Source organism: Glycine max, chromosome 11 (assembly GCF_000004515.6).
Source record: "Glycine max cultivar Williams 82 chromosome 11, Glycine_max_v4.0, whole genome shotgun sequence".
Classification (NCBI taxonomy): domain Eukaryota; kingdom Viridiplantae; phylum Streptophyta; class Magnoliopsida; order Fabales; family Fabaceae; genus Glycine; species Glycine max.
Genome location: NC_038247.2, coordinates 3,972,916 through 3,991,170, shown reverse-complemented (window position 1 = coordinate 3,991,170; position 18,255 = coordinate 3,972,916). Strand labels below are relative to the sequence as shown.

The 18,255-nt window shown below is 32.1% G+C and overlaps 2 protein-coding genes across 3 annotated transcripts; one reads left to right on the top strand and one right to left on the bottom strand.

Annotated features, from left to right (window-relative positions):
• Positions 1-268: 268 nt before the first annotated feature.
• WRKY14 (WRKY transcription factor 14) lies at positions 269-1,930 on the bottom strand. Of its 2 annotated transcripts, none has more exons than NM_001361262.1 (3): positions 1,173-1,930; positions 956-1,084; positions 269-573 (listed from the first exon to the last, which is right to left on the bottom strand). In NM_001361262.1, exons 1-3 carry the CDS (start codon positions 1,847-1,849, stop codon positions 414-416), a joined length of 966 nt encoding a protein of 321 aa, NP_001348191.1. In that variant the 5' UTR covers positions 1,850-1,930; the 3' UTR covers positions 269-413. The 2 variants fall into 2 exon arrangements, with proteins under 2 accessions (NP_001348191.1, NP_001304498.2); NM_001317569.2 differs by having other exon boundaries at positions 956-1,081.
• Positions 1,931-9,011: 7,081 nt separating this feature from the next.
• On the top strand, positions 9,012-13,054 carry PGLCAT8 (glycosyltransferase). Its single transcript, NM_001249894.2, has 3 exons — positions 9,012-9,881; positions 10,036-10,578; positions 12,402-13,054. The coding sequence occupies exons 1-3, from the start codon at positions 9,181-9,183 to the stop codon at positions 12,631-12,633; spliced, it is 1,476 nt and encodes a 491-aa protein (NP_001236823.2). The 5' UTR covers positions 9,012-9,180; the 3' UTR covers positions 12,634-13,054.
• The last annotated feature ends 5,201 nt before the right edge of the window (positions 13,055-18,255 follow it).

Below are 18,255 nucleotides of genomic sequence, written 5' to 3'. Positions count from 1 at the left end.
ATCCAAGATAAGCACCACATGTAAAGCAATCAAATAGAAAAGCAAAAAATAAACAAATAATCAAAAAGGAACAAAGCCCCACTTCCTTCCTTTTTCTTTTTCTTTTTCTTTTTCTTTAGAATTGAATTAAATTAAATCCGCTACCAAATTCGCCTTGTTCACCTTTTTTTAAAAAGAAAAGAATCGAAAATTCTAGTCGTGATGGATTCAGATTCAGTGTCGGTCCAAGTCTTTGAAGAGAAAAAAAGATAAAGGAATCCAATATTGTATAGAACATATCTGAACCTGGAACACCCCATCAATTAATCTCCTTCGAGATAAAACTCTGCGCGAGTAAAAATTTCAATTGTACAAGCCATGAATGACATGATCAAAATATACTACTTTGTGATGGGAAACGATGATTAATTTAGTTAAGAGGATTCTAGGATGAGATTAGTAGCTTCTGCCGCAGAGAGAGTGTGATTGTGCTCTCCTTCATAGGTAACTACCAACATAGATGGATCATCAAGGGCCCTCTCTACATGCTTGCGCGCTGGACACCCTCTAACACTGCTACACTTGTAATAACCTCTGCAATTAATTATTCAAAAAAACTCAATTCAGTGATTCACTACCACTACAACTCACTTAAGCCATTCAGAATTAACTCCACAACATCACATAAATAAAAACTCAAGGTAGAGGACAGAAAGAAAAAAACCATCTCAGGATCTTTCTAAATTTAGACCATACGGAAAAGAAAAAAAGGAAACAAATTAGGGGGATTCAATTTAGTAAAACAAAATTAATTACGGGTCCATTTTGAAATTTGAAATTGAAGGGTCAACGAGCAAGCCAACATATTCAAAGATAAAATCATAAAATTATTAGGTACCTAAGTCGTGTATAATTCAAATCAGAACACGATGTGAAGGTGCTTATGATATAATTATAATAATGTTAAGCTATGTACCTTGGATGAGGGGATCCTTTAATGGGTTTCTGTCCGTATTTCCTCCAAGAGTAATCATCGGGTGGAATATCAGCCATCTTCAAGCTTATAGCTGGTACCCTCACCACCCTCTTCTGCCTCATTTTTCTGCTGCAACATACCAATCCAAAACAGAATACATCAGAACCATACATCACAAATATATATAAGAAAAAGAGATTCACACACACATATATACCTCTTCTTTGAACAATGGCATCGGCTAGAGGAACTGCCACACTTGGCAGAGCCCAAGTTCTCAGAACTACACTTCCTCTTCAACGAAGAGGACGAAAGTGGAGGCTTTCCCCCGGAGGATACCTGAGAGAGATTCGTGATCTGAAAAGCCGTGGACGGCGACGACGAGCACGGTTGTTTAGTGTCGGTGTCGCCGGCGGTGAGGGAGGAGACGAACGAGTTTGAATAGGAGAAATTAATGGTCTTGGAAGAGTCCTTTCTCTCAATTTTGGGGACCAAGGAGTGGTCAGTGACAACAGCGTGAGTGTGAAGGGTGGGTGGCGGGATCTGCTGCACCGGCGTAGCACGGTAGACTCTGGGTTCCGCAGGTGGAGGAGGGGGAGCAACAGGGGCTCTTCTGAAACGCGCGTGACCGGTTCTGCTGCTGCCCAGAAGCGAAATGACCTTCTTGAACTTAGAGACGGCCACGTCAGCGACAGCTCTGTAGTCGGTGTCGATGTTTGCCATGGAAGACTTTGAGTTTGAGGTTGAATTAGATGTTGTCTGGAATTGTTGTTGGGTCTGCGACAGCAACTTGATGAGTTTCTCGACGCTCTCTAGCCCCGACGCAGCTTCACGAACGGCATTCTCTTGGGCGAAATTGTGGTTTCGATATCCCATCATGAGGTCGACGGCCATACTTGCATCAAAGACAAAGAAAGGGAATGGGAAGAAGAGGAGGAGGAGTGGTCAAATGATGCCAAATAAAAAGAAAAGAAGACGATAGTGTAGTGGTCCACTAGGTGACTACACTGTCACGCTGGTCAGGTCCCTGTTACCGTCAAAGTGGGGAGATATTGACTTTTTCTGAGTCGTGGGTCCCCATGGTCTCAGCCACGTTGGTCAAAGCCATTGTCTTGGCCGTTTGATTAATTCAATTTCTGTGAAAAAAGTTTGTGGATCCGTTGCTTGCCAGCTTATGATCCAGTTGACTTGGATTGACACCTCCTTACTCTTGATTCTTAATTTTTTTTTTTTTTTGTCGTCTGTTTTTTCTCTTAAATATATTTTTTCCCCTCATTTTGTCCCCCTGTGCTTTCTCGCCACCTCTCATTCCTCAATCTTCTACATTTTTTATTCCATTTATTCTTAATGTCTTTTTCTTCAAGCGTTGCCATTATTATAATTACAATAATACCATAAAAAGATTTCATAATAAACTTAAAGAATATTAATTACTTCAGGTAGTAAATTAAGTAGTAGTTTGTTAAATGTCCACGTGTATTTTTTTCTTCTTATTTTTTATTCCTTAGTTAGAGTTTTTGACTTTTTAATGAGATCTATTAATTATTCTTATAAGTTTTAATCTTTTGAGAACGTTTTAAAACTATACTTCAATTCAGAACACAGATATACTTAAATTTTTTGTTTTTTTTAAATGTTTTATATGAGAAACTATTAGACATATGTTTGTGGTGACAATGAGTGGAGAAAAAAAAAATCAATTTTGATTCCCTAACAAAGACAAAGTCAATCTTTATTGTTGTAAAAAAAATACATATTTTACATCATTTTTGTTATCCATCATGATTTTAAAAGATATCAAAACATATTTTTTTATAGTTTCTAATCATCATGTATTTTGACCAATCTCTATAGAATGTATAGTTAAATTTTCAATTCACAAAAAAAAAATAGTATTATGTGAAAATTAATAAGAATCATCATTTACACTATGTAATAATTTTTTATGTTAGAAGAAAATCAAATCTAAAATTTTTCTACAAGTTCAACGTGAGTTACTAATTAAGATTTTATTTAAGGTGACTGTGAGTTATTAATTTTTAGTTTTAAAAATAAAACCTGTTTGAAAAAATTGAGGTTGAAATGAATTTTAACCCATTTTTTGAAAACCAAAATAAGAGGTTTCTCGTACAATGTTTTTAAGTTTTTCTTTTCTTTTCTCTACCCTCTTTCATCGAAGAAAGAATCCTATCAGCCATTATTCCTGACAACTTCATTTCCATGGCCGCCCACTCCGCAATCGCTGTCGACCACCCCACCACCACAATAGCCACCCCTATTACTGTCGCCAGCCACCCCATCACTGCCGCTAGCCTCTCCACCACTGCCAATTAGAAACATAAACTAGTTTTAATTTTAAGAAATTTTAAAACTTGAAATTAAAAATCATCCCAAACAGGACGTAAGTTACATCCATTTGTTTATATAGGTGATACTTTAAAGATACTACTATTTAGTAAGAAATAAAAATAAATTTATATTAAAATATTAACAATATACTTTATCATTTTCTTGATGTATTTCTAACATAAATTTTAATAAAAATCGTTTAACATTAATTGTGCAATCAACGTACTGAGAACCTGTTAGCAAACACCTAAATTTAATAATTCTGTAGATATACATCACTGAACAGTACGTGTTACGTTAATATCATTTATTATTACTTGTATAAATCAATGATCTCAGAAGTACTATTATGATTGAACTTTAACTTAAAATATACTTGGACCCTTATATTTTGAGAAAGATAGGAAAAGAAGATAAAAATACTTTGAAGTTAATAGATGGGAACTTTCAATATATTTGATCTGTTAACAAGTTTTGGTTAACACATATTTTATCCATTATTTTACCCCTATCTATTATTGTAATCATAATATCATATACTCTTTCAGGAATTTCTAATGGTAGAAACCAGAGAGATTTTTTTTATTTTTTGTTGAATATAAATTTTTGGTTGAATAATGGTACGTGCTTTGTAGTGACAGTTTATCTACGGCTACAGCATGCTGTGACCCACTATATCTCTATCCGTGATTCGAAATAAATAAATAAACAACAGAAATAGAAAGGAAGAGGTGATTTCAAAATTTGCAAGATCGTGGAAAAACACCACATGTGCCTATGGTGAAAAAAGACTAGTCTGCCAAGGTCAACAGACCAAAAACTTGGCATTTTCCTCACTGGCGAAAGGAATATGACATTCACGTGGCATTTTTTTATCTACATTATTTTTATTTAAATAATCAAATTAAGACATATTTGTTAATATATATTTTTAAGAAACACGTATTGACATAAGAATTATCTTTTTATATAATTCAAATAATAAATTTTTTTATTCAATATTTTTTTACTATTTTAATTTATTTATCTTCTATTAGACAAGTTTTATTTTTTTTTAATTTTATTTCTTATCTATTTTCTTACCTTTTCTCATTTATTCATTTTTGCTTCCTCTATTTTTGTTTGGCAGGAAAACAAGATTGAAAAGAGAAAAAAGATATGGAGACAAATCTCTCAAAAACTCCCAGTCCACCCCAAATTGGGTAGAAAAAAGAAGAAGCAATCGCTTATCTTTCTACACAAATTACAAATTAAAGGAAAATTAATGGACATGTTAATATTTCTAGCATTTAATACTTAAATAATAAAATGATGAATAAAATTCTATTCATAAGCATAAAAAAGTATACTATTTTTGGTTTAAAAAAATAATATTATGAGTATGTTTCGTAATATATTTTAATTAGTTTCTAGTTTTTTTATTAATTGAAATTTTTATTTGATTTTTTGATAGGTAATTTTTTTAATAACTTTTCAATAGTTTATAATGTTTCTTGAAACCTTAATTGAAGTAACGATTGTTAAAATAGCATCTTTTAAGTTCTAATTTTTTACATTTTTTTACTTTTATTTTTGATATATTTATTTATTTTCCTATTATCTTTTTAAAATAAATCACAATATTATTTTTTATTATTTTATACTTTTTAATTATTTAAATAAAAAAATTTACCAAATATTTTTATTTTAATAAATTAATTTTTCAACTTTTAGCTACTAATTAATTTTTCAGCTTTTATCCAGTTTACTAGTTAATTTCAACATACATAACCTATTTACTTTCATTTTTTTCTATCAAACATCTTTAAAAAAATTGTCAAACGAATGATTAAAGAATCTTAAATTATGTATAATCATGTAGCGGGTTTCTTGCCGTCGTGTTCAAGTCAGACAAGCTTTTTTTTTATTATTTTAAAAATCAAATTTGAGGAATTGGCAAGACTTCAACTACAAGGGTTTGTTAGCCAAAAAAGCCATTTGGAGATGCCTGCAGCTGTGATGGCCTGATGAATTTGACCAATCTGTATAATTGTATAATAAAAGCAGTGAGCCCAATAATTAACCATTAACTACTTGGTTTAGTTGTAGATTAAAATGCAATGTGTGAACATACAATAATAAAATTAAATTTTAACTGTGTCAATTGATAGATAAAATGGACCACATCAGAAACCATTTGATCCTTTCTTTCAAGGAAAAAAATTTGTTAGCGGAATAGTTGCACCACATCAGATACTTTTTAGTCTTGAACATAGATTATGAGCTTATCTGTTTTTTTTTTAATAAATCAAAAGTATTTGTAACTAAAATGTGTTTCAAAATATTAATTACAATTATTATGTAAATTTAACAAACTAAAACAAACTATTCTTAGTAGTTTTTAAGAAATTAAAAATAACAGCTTCAAAGCAATCTAAAACAAAATTATTTCCTAAATCAATTTTTAAATAGACATTTTCAAGTAAACGTTTTATCCTGAAACATGATAAATAGTTAGTACTTAGTAGTATATATAAACTAAACAATTTTATTAGTGGAATAATCACTTTGCCGTTGGACGATTAATTAGATGCCCACAAATTGTATAAAGGAGTTCAACAAAAATAATAATTGAAATTGCTGCTAACACCTTAAAAAAAAACATTGCTGCTACATGACCATAGATTTAGACCACCGTGGCTCCGTTCAACCTTGCAAATTTGAGTATAATAAACTATAAAACTAATGTGATATATAAATACACATTTAATGAGGATGCAAACGTTGAATGGCTGCATGCACGGACAATACTCAATGCTATCGTTGGCTTCACGTAGTGAGTATCACTGACTCACTTTTATTTGAAAAGAGAAACTCAGGAAAGTGATAACAATAATTAATAACTACGAAGAATTATTAAATTGCACGTAAAATTTTGGATTCAAGGTGGCAAGATGCACGAGGCACGTATCCTCTCTATTTTGTAATATGGACAACTAGCGGAGGCCCATTTTGGGACCACGGTCCGTCACTAAACTAACCCAACAAACAAAAAACCCAATAGTCTGGAGGAAACTGCTATTCTTACTATCATTTTTGTTATTCTCACTGCCCATGTAGGTGAATTTTTCTTATTTTAAAAATTACCCTTTCCCCAGAAAGACAATTCCATTGGACAAATATACAATGGAATCCTGTTTATGTTTCATATATTTGGGGTGAAAAAAATACAACTGAAATATGATTTAGGGTTTACTTTTATAATAAATTGAGTTTCCATTTCATAAGTTTGGGATGAAAAAGTTATACAAGATAGAATTGTGTTTTCATTGCATATATTATTTAATTGGTTTCTTTCTGTCAATTTCCTGAATTGTTACAATTGACTCTCAGTCCAAATGATCAAATTAGACCAGTTTAGTGTAACCTAAAAAAAAGGGTTCGGTAGTCTATTTGTGTATGGACCTGTGTGCGTGTTTTGGTTGGGTCCAACCGTCCAAAAACATGGATTCAATTAGCCTACATTCATGTTTATCTGGGCGTTCTATATCACATGGAAAAATTGTTCTAAGAATTTGAATCATGCACTCCTTTATTTATATCCTACAATCTCTCGTTACATTTCGGAATATTTAGAATATAAATTTATATATTATTTTGAAATAAATTTCTGAAATATAGTGTGAGGTACTGAATTTAATAACGGGAGTGTAGGAAACAGATGCCTTATTCTAAGGACCACTTTGATCCCTTTGTTTTGTTTTTTTTTCAAAAGACCATTTTGTTTGATTTTCCCATAAAAAAACTAAGGATGTGAATATCAAATTAAAATTGAAGAAAAAAAGTAGAAAGAAGAAAAACAAAAACAAAAAATTATTTTTTAAAGTAATTCTTCCTCTCCTCTATTTTTTTTCTATTTTATTTTCAATTCAATTAAAAAAAAATTATCCATTTTTTCCTGATTCAAAGACACCACAATTAAAGAACATACTATGGCATAAATCAGGTCTTTGGTAGCCGTAATACATGCATTAATAGTGGAATGTAGCAATCAAACGAGGCAACAGCCTCTACCTATTAAGAAAACATCACAAAGCACGTCTTAGTCATTGGCGTTCCGAGTAAGAAGAATTTCTTTGTTTGCAAGCATGAGGCGCTGGCAACCAACGATTTTGACATATCGCAACTTACCAACCGCATTTGTTCTTTTCATCTTCGAATTTTGAAAGCAAATTAAACGTCGTCATTGCATGTTTATGTAACTACTAATTTACCTAGAGAAAAATAAAATATAACCAGATGTTTTCTGCGGTAATTTGTTTTTGTTCCTTGTGCAAACATTTACGCAGTGCTGGTAATTATAAGTTGGAGGAATTTGGAAGCGAAGACGACCATTTTATTGTAGTATATGCATAGCTAGCCACATTCTCAAGGAACCCTAGCCTTTGGTCATATATTGGTTTGGATGCATTTTGTGACTGAAGCAACCCACCAACCCATTTCGCTTTTGCGCACTCTACCTAATATCATAGCAATGAGAAAATCTTTTGTTATTTGCAGCAAATAATTTAGTACACACAAAACTTGTTGTAGGTGATGCATGAGTAAAACCTGCCATCTAACTGTCATAAAGAATTGACACGAAAATTGCAGTAGTAAAAGGCGAGTATAAAGAAGTTTGTAAAGGTCTTATTATGAGTTGTTGATGATTTTACGTGTAGAGATAGAGATAGAGAAGGAAGTTTCAACAAGGTCAAATAGTGCCAATTGATCGTAATATCCTTGGAAGGAAAAAGTTAGGGGTATCGAATAATTATTGGAGGTTTCAGACTGGACAAAGCATACCAGCATGGGAAACATAGAGAGACATGACATAATCGTTTCGATTTAAATATCTAACCGCAATAGCTTTAGGAGATTTTGACAGTTTACTGTTTTTCTTCCCAATTCAATTAGCACTTTATAGCAGTATCAATGTATCATGACTCCTAATTTTAGAAAAGGATTACAATTTACATGTATATCGTGAATTAGGAAAAGGCAAAAAAATACGGAAATTTCCCCAACAGTTGTAATTGCGAGAAACAGAAATTGAGTAAAAGTGTAGGAAAGAGAACAGTTACGGTGTTGGACACAAATTAAGCAAGAAAAACAAATGAGATCAAAGAAAAGACAAGACAAAAAGTTCCAAATGTTTTGGTTCGTAGAAAAAAAGGAAATAAAAAGCAACTACTAATTAACTTCGATGTCGTCACATCACATATTAATATTATTATTTTTTATGTAGAAAACGAAAATCCAACATTTTTTTTAGTTGCTTAGAATGTCCGCTATATAGTCTTTTTTTTTTTTCTTCTTCGTGTTTGCCTGTGGAGAAACTGCGGGAAAATAAAATGAAATTAAAAAGACTCGCTTATACCGTTGTTGACACCCGTTGACCTTAGTATTTCGCTATCCGTGACCTCTTTCATTGTGTGTATGTCTCTTTACGCAATTAATAAATTATTTATTAGCAGTAAATACGGAATTAGCAAAAGTTGTACTTAACCAATGCTAAGATAGAGTGTATTCACTGTACTGTATATTTATGTGTTTTTCATTAATTTTGAATTAATTGTGTCAGAACTGGAAGTTGTTAGAATAATTTTATTTTTTTTTTAAAAAAAAAAAGAAGCAAACCGGTTTATCCGTAAACCCAAAGAAATGTTGGATGATTAAATCACAGCACCAGCAACCTAAAGGCAGCAGCATCTGCAACCTTTCTCTTGAAATTCAAAACTCTATCTATTCTGCTGCGAACTACATACAATTCTCAAATCAAATCCAAACACATAATAGCAGTATCAGGGCATTAGCACTTCAACTCACAAACCTTACACATTTTTTTTATAAAGAAAATGAAGCTCTCGGCGTTGCAGCAGAGTTACCTCACGCGCCGGGCGAACAGCTTCAGAGGATCGGCGCAGTTGGATTCGTCCGCCGACGGCGCGGTGAAGTCGCCGGCGGCGATTTTCTGGCTTGTAATCCACGGCGTCTGCTGCCTCATCAGCTTGGTTCTCGGCTTCCGCTTCTCGCGCCTCGTCTTCTTCTTCCTCTTCTCGACAAGCCTCTACACCGCGCCGTTCCGGAGCGGTTCGGAAATCGCGGCTCCGCATGACGTTCCTCCGGCGGCGAACCGGACGGCGATGCTGAGCACCGCGAGCCGCGTGGTAGTCGGGCGGCACGGGATCCGAATCCGCCCGTGGCCGCATCCGGATCCCGTGGAGGTGATGAAGGCGCACCGCATAATCGAGAGAGTGCAGAGAGAGCAGAGGGCGCTGTTCGGAGTGAAAAACCCTAGGACGGTGATCGCGGTGACGCCGACGCACGTTCGCACGTTCCAGACGCTGCATTTGACCGGTGTGATGCACGCGCTGATGCTGGTGCCGTACGATCTGGTGTGGATCGTGGTGGAGGCCGGTGGAGTCACCAACGAAACCGCCTCAATTATCGCCAAGTCAGGCCTCAGAACAATCCACGTTGGCTTTTCTCAGCGAATGCCGAATTCGTGGGAAGCTAGGCATAAACTCGAGTCTCGGATGCGACTTCATGCTTTGAGGTTTACTTTTTTACTAACTCCTTTTTTTACATTATTATGCTGAGGGTAGAAGCTTTATGGAGTACTGTTTTAGTTAGTGCGCGAGACATAATCACAGTTTACAGTGAAAAATGCATCATCATGACTTGCTTACGTTTGGTTAATTTTTTAACAGAATTGTGAGAAAAGAGAAGCTGGATGGAGTTGTGGTGTTTGCTGATGATAGTAATATGCACAGTATGGAGTTGTTTGATGAGGCGCAAAATGTGAACTGGATTGGGGCTGTTTCGGTTGGAATTTTGCTTCATTCGGATGAATCTTCGTATATGGTTCAAAGTGAGGAGGAAGGTGCTTCTATGCCTGTGCAGGGTCCTGCTTGTAATGCTACGGATAAATTGGTTGGGTGGCATACTTTCAATTCGTTGCAGTATACGGGGAGGAGTGCGGTTTATATTGATGACAGGGCGCCTGTGCTGCCCAGAAAGCTTGAGTGGTCTGGGTTTGTGTTGAATTCCAGGTTGGTTTGGAAGGATGTGGATGGTAAGCCAGAGTGGGTTAAGGATCTTGATAAATTTGATGGGGTTGATGAAGAGATAGAGACTCCATTGTCCTTGCTCAAGAGCACCTCTGTGGTAGAGCCGCTTGGGAATTGTGGACGGCAAGTTTTGCTTTGGTGGCTGAGGGTTGAAGCTCGCACAGACAGCAAATTTCCTTCTCGGTGAGTCCTCTTTGATTTTCATAAATTTCATTTGTGATGGATGGCAGCCTTCCAAGTGATGTCTAACTTTTGTTATAATTTGCTGCCTGATATCTGGGATATTTAACAAATTTGAATATTTGCAATATTTAAATGTGTTTTATACTTTGATACGACTGCAAAACCCAAAGAACACTTACCAATTATCAGTTCTGTCCTATATTGTTGTTGTCCACAGAATTATCCTATTAGGAATAGCTGCATCTTGCATTGATATTTGGGCATCATGTGATGTAGAATTGTTTTCTAGGATGATTTGTAGTTTTCTGGCTTAATTAAGTGCAACTGAATCGCCAACTAAGATTATCCAGGTCAGACTTAGCTAAGCAGAATGTAGCTTAGAAAGTAAACTGCTGCCAACTTGGTGCAGAATTTTATAGATGTTGTATATTATAATATTTGTTAGCATTTAGGAATACTCGCATCCTGGCTTGAAAAAATTCTCACTTGGCATGGACTTCCAAAAGGGAGAAACTGAAATACTCGATGTCATTGGGCACAAAGTTTGCTTCCCTTCTCCTTTGTGATTGTCTTATATAGGGGGTGTCATCTATTTTTTTTTTCTTTTGAAAAACGTCATCTATTGGATATGAACTACATGATTCTCAGCAAATGTTTGCCCTCAGGGGGTTATTGATTTAAGTGTTGAAACCGTGAAGCATGGTTGAGACTTGAGGCATTTCCATTATAGGCAATTTGGTTGTTTAATTATCTGGACTACATTCAAGTGTAGAATTGCAGGGTTTCTAAGCCATTAGTAATAGCCTGAACTGAGAATCAAAATGATCTTGAGGAGGTTGGAGTGCAAGGAAGCCAAAATCTCTAATTGTCTGTTTTGTTAATATGTATAATTGGATATAATGATGGAGTTGGTGCTAGGGGCATCACTGGCACCCTAGCACAGGATTCATTGAAGTCCTTGTGTCACATATGAGATCGATGATAATAACTTGATCCTGAATTAATGCTTAGGTGGCCTGTTCAATAGCTCCTCTCTGAAGTGGTGGTTTTCATTTCCCTTTAAATGTCACAAGTTACATATGTCATGCCAGTTTCTGTCATTAGATGGTCTTGCTAGAATAAAGGCCAAATAACACCAAACGATACAAGCTGGTGTGTTAGATTGAAATTGTTGGTTAACGTCTAATAGCCTGATCACTTGTCAATAACATTCAAAGGATTTCTTGTGAATGCTTGGATTGGGATCTTTGCATCCTTATCAATAAAATATTTTGTTACATTTTAAGAAGTTTCCAAAGGTTAAATTTAAGAGCTGGAAAAAAAGGGACATTGGGACCTTACTTTCAACATTAGCGCAATCTCATAACATTTCAGGACATCACAGTCAAGCAATAAGGTGTGTTATTTAAGGCTGCCACATGTTTTCCTTGGCTTCTTTTCTTTATCAACTTTTGCTAACTGCAAATTTTTTCTGGCTTCTGCAATTTGTAGTCTGGGATAGCTTTCTCTTTACATTTACTGTTTTAAAAAATAGTTACAAAAATGTCACATTGGTGTTTTTACTGTTACAGAAAACACGGTAAAAATAACATGGCATTTTGTAATTATCAAGAAACATAAACAGACAATGTATTGCCAAACCAGTTTGACCCTAAAATTTTCTCCGGAAGTCATGGAGTTTATGTTGGCTCATATCAGGCAAATTTTTGTGCTTGTTACTTGTGATGTAGCATCAATAGAGAGTGCATGAATTCATGTATCCTCAAAACTATTATTAGGACATTTATATCCGTATGACTATATGATTCTATTATTTTATGCAGATGGATAATTGACCCTCCTTTGGACATCACTATCCCATCAAAACGCAGTCCATGGCCAGATGCTCCTCCTGAGCTCCCATCTAATGAAAAAGTTTTAACCAACACACAAGAGCAGACAAACAAGCCCTCTACAAGAACCAAATCACCCAGATCCCGGCGCAGTAGAAGCAAGAAAAAGCATGATACCAAAGTGATAGGTGTGCAAGTCTCAACATATTCCGAACAAAACTAAGATGTTGAAGTATTATATCTGCGGAATTTACTGCCCTGTGGATACGTGACTGCTGCTGGCCTTCAGCAACAAGAATTTGGATTGCTCAAATGGAGAATGAAAGCTGACGTATTACTGCTACATACGTCGGTGGCATAACTTTTATGGGAACCTGGCCAGCATATGTGCATCCGAGTCTGATTTCACCCATTTTTTTTCTTATTGATTTTTTTGTCTTTCTTTTTATTGGAGTTCGTTCGTTTGAAAGGTAATGTCAACTTGGTTTTGCAGCAGCACTGGCTGCGTTTCAGGAAGCCTGTATTCAATTTTATTCCATGTTAATACATATTCTTCTCGATAGGATTATACAATTATCATGTATTCTTGCACAGGCAGTTTTCCTTACTTGCAGAATAACAAGGTCCCCAAGTTCTTGATCTAACAATGACATTCACTCAGCTCTTAAAAGGGAAAAGAGGAAAAATTTTAAGAAAAAAAGTGATATCAGTAACTGATTAAAAACTTTAATTTTTTTTCTATAAAAAATACTATTATACTCTTAAAAACGAAGATTTTATTTTGTAATATAAAATTACTTAAACCAGTAAGCTTCTTGTAAGTTGTACACTATTTTTAAAATTAAATGAAATTTTAAAATACACAAAAATAAACATATGCAAAAGATAGAAATATGAGATTGCATATTTTATGAAAGTAAAGAGTATGATAAGATAAATTTTTATGGTTAACAATGAAGTAATAATTTTAAATAAATAATTTATATTAAAACGCATCATTTTCATAATTTTTTATTTGTTTTCCACATATTTTTGCCTTTGAAGACAGTCTTGTTTAAGATACGATCTAATATTAAATGTAAGTATATTTTTCAGCTGAAATTTAAACTTTGATTCACCATGTGTCCACCACATGGTAGGAGACTAGACCCAATCTATTGGTTCGTAATTATTAATTTGATATGATACAATACACTCTAAGATTTAAATTTAAATTAGAATTAATTAAATTTAAGATAATAATATTTGATAGAAATTAAAACAAATATATGATATTGTATGGGTTTTAAATGGGATGTATTGATGATATAAAAAAAATTATATCATTAACCAATTATAAAATGCACCATCATTGAGTTTTATCTTAATTTTCTTAAAAGTTACATGAACCATGAATGAATTATGATTAATTGATCGTGTAAAAAGATAATGCACAACAATTAAACTGCGTATGTTTTTGGGGTCAGGTTTTTTGATAAAAATAAATAAATCTTAAAATTTTCTTCTTTAAAAATCAATATTTGAATTTAATATATAAAGATATAGATTTTTATTCGAGGTCGTTATTCTTCTGTAATTCTGTTTGGTACTATTATTCGGCCCAACTCCAGAAAGGCACAAGAGTGAAGGGCCCAGTGACTATTATAACTAGTACTCCAGTATTTTAGTATATTTTAATTATTATGTGCAATGCATATGATAAATGTTTTTTTTATTAAAGTTACAAATTAAAGTGATAAATATATATTTATATAATTAATATTTATAATAAATAAATAATTTTAAATATATAATTATAATATAATAAAAATTCATAATAAATAATTAGTTTTAAAAATATAAATTATATTATAATTAAAATGCACAATGAATAATTTTTTGGCTAAAATGTAATTTTTTCTTTCTATTTTTTCAAATTTATGATTTTAGTCTTCCTATTTTTTAATTAAGACATTTTGTTCTCCACTTTTAACAAATTCGTAATTTTAATCCCTCTCTTTTTTATTCGAGACATTTCATCTCCCAATTTTAAAAAAATTACAATTTTAGTTCCCTCGACCAATTTCAGACTTGTTTACTATGTATTTTGTTAATAAATTAAACTTATTAATAATTAAATAATTTTAAAAAAACATTTGTCATGTGTAAAATAAACAAACATGTATTCGTCAATATTTACATAGTGCATAATTCAACATTTAAAATTGGTCACCGAGATTAAAATTATGAATTTTTTAAAAATGGAAAACAAAATGTCTTAATTAAAAAATGATGACTAAGATTATAAAATTTTTAAAAGTGAAGATGAAATGTCTCAATTAAAAAATTGGGAGACTAAAAATACAAATTTGAGAAAATAAAGGGACGAAAATTACATTTTTAGTCTTATTTTTTTAAAATATATTTTAGATTTACCATAAACAATTTATTTTCAATTTGTTTATTAAAATTAAATTCGTACATATAACATTTCTTTGATGATATTATGCGTATTTATATTCACATATTTCTTCAATTATTTTATATATCATTAAACTTTGACGGGTAGAGATCGACCTTCTGTTGGAATGTTATAGTTGGATGCATAAGGTCACGTGAAGTGATGCTAAACAACCAAAATAAGAAAACAAAAAAAGGCTTGTATTTTTTGTTCCAAGAAGGGTTATCGAATGCTAGTTACCAAGATTCCTGGATTGAAGCTCATGATAAAGTACATCCATGGAGATGAAATTCCAAGAAATTATTATGTCTCTGAAGAGCACGATGAAATGAGTGAAGAATTAATATCTTCATCCATGGAGATAACATTTCACATGTACGACTCATGGATATAATTAATTTTCAACAGCAATTTTCACTAGTGTGAATTTGGTGGTGGCTACCAAAGGTTGCAGTTTTTTTACAACATACAAGCTGCATCAAAAGGATATATTCACATAAAAAAAAAAGGATAGAGGAAATATAGAAGGGGGATTGTTTGTTGTGAGTAGACAACCTCTTTTCTTTTTCTTTTTTTTTTTCATAGTATTTCAACAAGGGCTACAGTTAGCACTTCAAGATGCTGGTGCGGGCTTTCTTAATTATGCTAATGAGCACAGCAAATACTATCTTATCATTCATACACCTTAATCAAAGGGAAGTGGGCTTAATTAATTAATAATTATCGTGTTTCATGTGATTTAGTTGGCAAAATTAAAATAACACACAAAGATGGTATTTTCAACGCTAGAAAGAATAGATGTTCTAACTTCCAATTTGATGAGCCTACGCTTCTGTTTCCATCCGATCCGTGCCCGTAAGGTATTTTCATCAGTCATAATTCACGCTGGAAAAATGTCACATGTCTAAATATTAAAGCAGGAAGTGCTTTGAAAATGAAAATATAAGAACTTGACCAGATCAAATGAACAAACATTTTAAAGAGCAAGTTTTTGCTGTAAAGGTGAGCATGCGGTTGAAGCAGAAGCTACTCAGCTATCAAAAGTTTACTTGCTTTTTTGAAGCAACAAATATTTAAAGTTATATTGGATAGCAATTTAAGATCTGTTTCCTCCCTTCTCATTTACGCATAGACGATCAGAAAGAATGTGATGCTTTGGAGTAATTTTATATGCTATGTAATTTTCTTTTAGGTTAAATTTTTTTTATATAAATTTTGAAAAGTTTGAAATTTGTTTCTGAAAAATTTTTGGTATATTTTTTGTCCTCATTCTTGTAAGATTGAAATATATTATTTTTTAATTTGGAATCAAGCTTGAACAAATCTAAGTCTACATGATATTTTTTAAAACTTAAATGATAGGTTAATATGTTTTTCATTCCTATAAATATCGATTTCTGCAAAATTGAGTTCTTTTTTCGTTTTCAAAAAATTAAAATTTATTATTTTTTGGCTCGAAAGTAGCCTCGGGTATTTAAATCTATGCCACTTTTTCATTTATTTCATTAATGACTATGAGAATTATTGATTTTTGGGAGTTAAAAATAACCACAAAAATACTGAAAAAAATACAAATTTGTAAATCTCTCTTTTCTAAACTCCTTATTTCCTAACTTCTTCTTTAAATTTAAAAACTGCAATGACCAACAGCACCTTATTGACCATGTCGTATTCTTCTTCTTTTTTGAATTTCATTCCTTTAAAAAATCTAACAATTTCACTCTCAAACTCAATGTTATGAATATTAATTCTAATGTTCTATTGAAATCAAACTTGCCGACAAACTCAACAACCTGACTTCCGAATTCATCTCTTTCTCGGATTAGCTTGGTGGATGGAGAAGATAAAAAAAATTAGGAAAGAAAGAGATTAAGAAAGAGGGATTTACAAATTTGTATATTTTTTTTTTTCTGTATTCTATAGTGGTTTTTGGCTTTCAAAATTCACCCACTCTCATAGCTATCAATTGAATCAATAAAAGAGTAACAAGTAGGTTTAGATATCCAAACTTACGTCTAGGCCAATAAGTAATAAATTTTAATTTTTCGAGAATAAAAAAAATTCATAATTTAGCATGAATGGATTCTCACCATTTTGATATTTTTAAGAATTAAAAATATATTTTATCCTATAATTTAAGTTTTAAAAAATGCCACGTATGTTATAAATCATCAAGCCTAACTCCAGACCAAAAAATAACATATTTTAATTTTACAAGAACAAAAAAATATACCAAAAATTTTACACGAATGTATTTCAAAACTTTTTAATATTTATAGAGAAAAAAAATATATTTTATCTTTCGTTTAATACTTTATGAATAAAGTATGAAATAAAACATTCTGCGCTTTCTAATTTGTTTAGTGAGTAGGAGGATTAGGACGAAGATTTTGAAGAAAGATTTAGAATTATATATTCATTGTTTCATGGTCCAACTCTTGAGCAACAAGGTGAGGATCGCAAACTTTGATTTCTTTCACGTTTTCCCCACCTTTTGTGCCTGCCTCAGCCCCACCGTACTTCTTTCATACAACTTTGCCAAGACGTGAATTTTCACTGGAAATGAGAAGCTAATAATTATAGTTTTCACGTTTAGTAACATAATTAGTTAATAATTATATTTTCACATTTTGTAATATAATTTCTTTATTATCGATATACTTAATATCTTAATTTATATTTATATTATTTTTAAAATTTTCATATGATATCTATTATTATTATTATTATTATTATTATTATTATTATTATTATTTTTAGCTTATTTATAATAATTAATAAGTGTATAAAGTATTTAAAAATGAAGAAGAGATATAGACATAATTGAAAAATTATTAGTTATTATTATTTTGAATTTCAAAATAAATAAAAAATTTATTTCAAAAATAAAGAAATAGAGAGAATAATAATCTCTCCATTCTTATTTATAATATTCAATTGTATTGATTATTTTTAGATTAAAAATATTCCTAATTAAAAGAAGTGGGAGAATGCAATTATAAATATTAATGGCAAATCTCTTATGATTAGGTTGATCCTACATGTTATATCAACGATAAGGATAATTTTAAAAGAAATTATAAATTTTAAAAAAATTATTACAATTAAATTAACTTTTTAAAAAAAAAACTTGATGGATTAAGTAATCAAATATAAGTGAGTAAAAAACAAGCCGGGGCCATGAGGAGACAATCCTTGGATTAATATTACACATGTGCATTGCGCAGAATAATTATCATCTACGTGGTGGGCGTATCGCTATGCAATCCCGGAAGCTCTGTTTCATTACACAATAATAATTCTAACACTCTTTTTTACTCCTCTTTTTATCGTGCCCCTCATTATATTTTATATTATTTTTATTTCTCTTATTTACGAATTATGTGATGGGATGACAATATGATT